The sequence below is a fragment of the Grammomys surdaster genome, unplaced genomic scaffold, assembly GCF_004785775.1.
Source record: "Grammomys surdaster isolate TR1022 unplaced genomic scaffold, NIH_TR_1.0 126036, whole genome shotgun sequence".
NCBI lineage: Eukaryota > Metazoa > Chordata > Mammalia > Rodentia > Muridae > Grammomys > Grammomys surdaster.
Genome location: NW_021620849.1, coordinates 4,892,877 through 4,896,093, shown reverse-complemented (window position 1 = coordinate 4,896,093; position 3,217 = coordinate 4,892,877). Strand labels below are relative to the sequence as shown.

The following is a 3,217-nucleotide window of genomic DNA, read 5'->3' as shown; positions in this document are numbered from 1 at the left end:
CACACACACACACACACACACACACACACACACACACACACACACACACACAACTACAGGTACTTAGTCCAGAGATGATGGATAGGCGAATGATGGATGGTGGATGGATGGACAAACGAACAGACAGACAGATGGATGGATTGATGGATGGGTAGATGGATGGGAGGATGGATGTGGACATTCAAAGGTACTTTGAAACAGTCATGTAAAAAGTGAAGATGTATTATCTTCATAACCAAAATAAAAGTTAACTCCTCCTTGATAATTTCACAAAGAAAAACTCAGTTGACAAGATGAAAAATTCTATGGCAGGTCAGATTAGCATCTCTCACATACAGCCTTGGATAAATTGATACAAGCCCAAAACACTAGTGACTGTGACCATCTGACACTTTACGGGAGGAGGGATGTGGGGTAGGGCAGTGGATCCTGATCTATCCTGTTGCCCTTTATGACTGTTATTCAGGATGGAGAAGGCTCTTCAAGGCCCTTCCCACTAAGGTAAGAATAAGCCAAATTCAGTTAGCATGTGTACAAAGCACCACACGGTGCTCTCTGCTCAGCAGCCACAAGACCAGAGCTACTTCTTAATAAAAGCAAAGCATGCCAGTGCACAAAGCAGTATGGTCAGACACCTCAGCAACAATATACTTTCTGAAATACCCCCACATACTAGTTTATTTTTAGGGCCAGAGACAGATTAACTTGCCAACTGCAGAATACATGTTGGGTTCAAGGCTCATTTAAAGTTGCACTGGGAAAGGCCAGGTAGGCAGGCGCTCACAACTCCTTTTGACCTTCTCTTAACCGTGTACTCATGCAAACTTCTTGCCTGCTGGGCTTCAGCAGAAATCCCAGTAAAAAGTACTCAGTGATCTCATAGCTATTCACCCTACAGCATGCGGCTGAGAGACACCCCTTCTCATACTATCTAAATAAATGCATGTCCCCTTAAAACAGGAAAGCTATCACTATTGAATGGGGTTTCTGTTTGTTTTGGTTGTTGTTGTTTTTATTGAAAGGAAGCTGCTGGGGCACCTCCTTTAAGACATCTTTCTATACTGCAAAAATTCTTCATTTATGAACTCAAATGAGGCCATCTCAAGTGGATTAGCACCATTTGGAGAAGTTAGAATTTGGCATTTTAATTAATGTGAAACAAATAGCCACATAAAACCTCCATGGGAGATATAGTAAAGAGAAAGCCACAGGGTCAGGAATTCATTCAAGGACTTTCACTCCTTGAATACTTAATTAATGGACTCACTTATTAACTCAGTCAGGACACATGCTTTGTCCATCTGTGTGCATATTTGTGTGAGGCAGACAGTGAAAATGCAGAATAAGAACACATGCACTCTTGATCTCAAGAAGCCTGGGGTCTGGTTTTCTCAGAATGCCTGGGGGCAACAGAAAATTATCCTGAAGAAAACAAATAATGGGACTTCTTTGGCTGCAAGGGGTCTTTGGTTGTCACAGCTCATCCTTTACCTCATAAGGACCTCATATCAGCCCTATCTTCTGGTTATCTGAGGATGGACTTCAGAGCAGTTAGGACCACTGGTAGAGGAGGCATCTCCTATTCGCTACATGAACTACATGGTTCTGTGCTTGTTTCAAAGGTGCTAATGAGTACAAGGCACAGCATCCAGGTGAAAGCAAAGGCCTGAAGGCTCTACCTGGGGAAGGCAGCCAGCCTCTGGTTGTCCAGACTCAAGAACCTTTCTACACCAACAGGTCCAACTTTCCCAGCTTGTGGATGACAAGTGCCTGTCACATAGCTCAGGATCTAGGTGACCAAACTGCGTTCTGACCCCTGATGTTGTCTCTATTCTCACCTTGGTCTATATAATTGACAAAGCAGATGAAAAGAGAGTAGTGAGCAAGGGAGTGGCTCTCTTGTTTCCTTCTAGCCCCAGAACACGATCTTGCCACAAGGAACTGCTGCCGACAACTTAAATAGGGAAAAGCGCTTCTCCTGTAAAAAGCACTTTGGTACAAAATGTCAATGCTCAGTGCCTGTGAAGACATATTCTGGTACAAAGTCATAACTCATGGATAGGTAGTGCTGGCTAAGGATTAGCCGGTGTGCCATTGAGAGGAAAGTGCGAGCTTTACTGATTCTTATTTCTCACCTGATGGAACTTTGAAAATTCTATAATATCCACATTGCCAATTAATCTCCATCCTGTTAATTCCCAATTTGTTGAAAGTAAGCCTTACAAACACTGTTTCCAGAGACCCAGGAACACATTTAAAGGCCAAGCAGCAAACTCATTCCAAATCTACTAAAGCAGCACCCTAGGTAGCACCCAGCAGCCCGTGTTTAGACAAGCCCTACACACCAGTGTAACACACACTCAAGTTTTAGAGTTCTAGCATTTCTGGTGATAGACAAAGCAGCAACCACAAGACCACTGGACACCCTAGGTGTCACCCAGAGGCATTACCTGCATATAGAACCAATGAGCTTTCCACATCAGAACCAAGATGACTGGCTACAGAACATTCATATATCCCTTGTTCTTTCCTTGTAGGATTCTGTATCTGCATCTTTCCGGTTTCATCCAAAATGATCCTGTAAAAGAGTTACAGTGAGAATATACACAAGTAACACACATGATTGCTATAGGGCCATTGCAGGTTAGGGAGAATGGAGACTACAAAATTATAGATTTTGTTCTGGCATGGAGCCCTAATGATGGTCATGTCCAGCTCCCTGCCTAGAGGAAGAAACTGTATCTGGAAGAGTGAGGAAGGCTTCCTTCCTGCCTTAGATTAGAGTGTACTTTCAGAAGGATGGGATTTGGACATGTATACTAGCTTCCATCTTGATTTTATTATAGTTAATAGGGAAAAACTGTCAGGCAAGTTGTGCATCTCAGCAGCTGCTGGGAAAAGGACTGGCAGAGAGAAGGGAAAAGCCATGCCATCTTGAGTTGAGCAGGCACAAATGTCAGATACATTGTGGATAACGTAGTCACATGGCAAGGAGGGGGATTTAGGGAGAGAGTAAAGAAGTGTAAGCTATCAAAGGAAAAAGAAGAAGAGGAGGAGAAAGAGGAAGAGGAGGGGAGGAGGAGAGGAAAGAGGAGGAGGAAGAAGAGGAGGGGGAGGGGGAGAGGGAAGGGAGAGGGAGAAAAAGAAGAAGAAGAGGAGGAGGAGGAGGAGGAGGAGGAGGAGGAGGAGGAGGAGGAGAAGGAGAAGGAGAAGGAGA

At 44.0% G+C, this 3,217-nt stretch overlaps 1 protein-coding gene across 1 annotated transcript in view; it reads right to left on the bottom strand.

Moving 5' to 3' along the window:
• Adamtsl3 (ADAMTS like 3) overlaps nucleotides 1-3,217 on the bottom strand; it is a 284,359-nt gene that overhangs the window by 37,877 nt on the left and 243,265 nt on the right. The window contains exon 22 of the mRNA XM_028754834.1: nucleotides 2,451-2,578. Within this exon, the coding sequence (XP_028610667.1) occupies nucleotides 2,451-2,578 (128 nt within the window). The remainder of the gene's footprint in view (nucleotides 1-2,450; nucleotides 2,579-3,217) is intronic.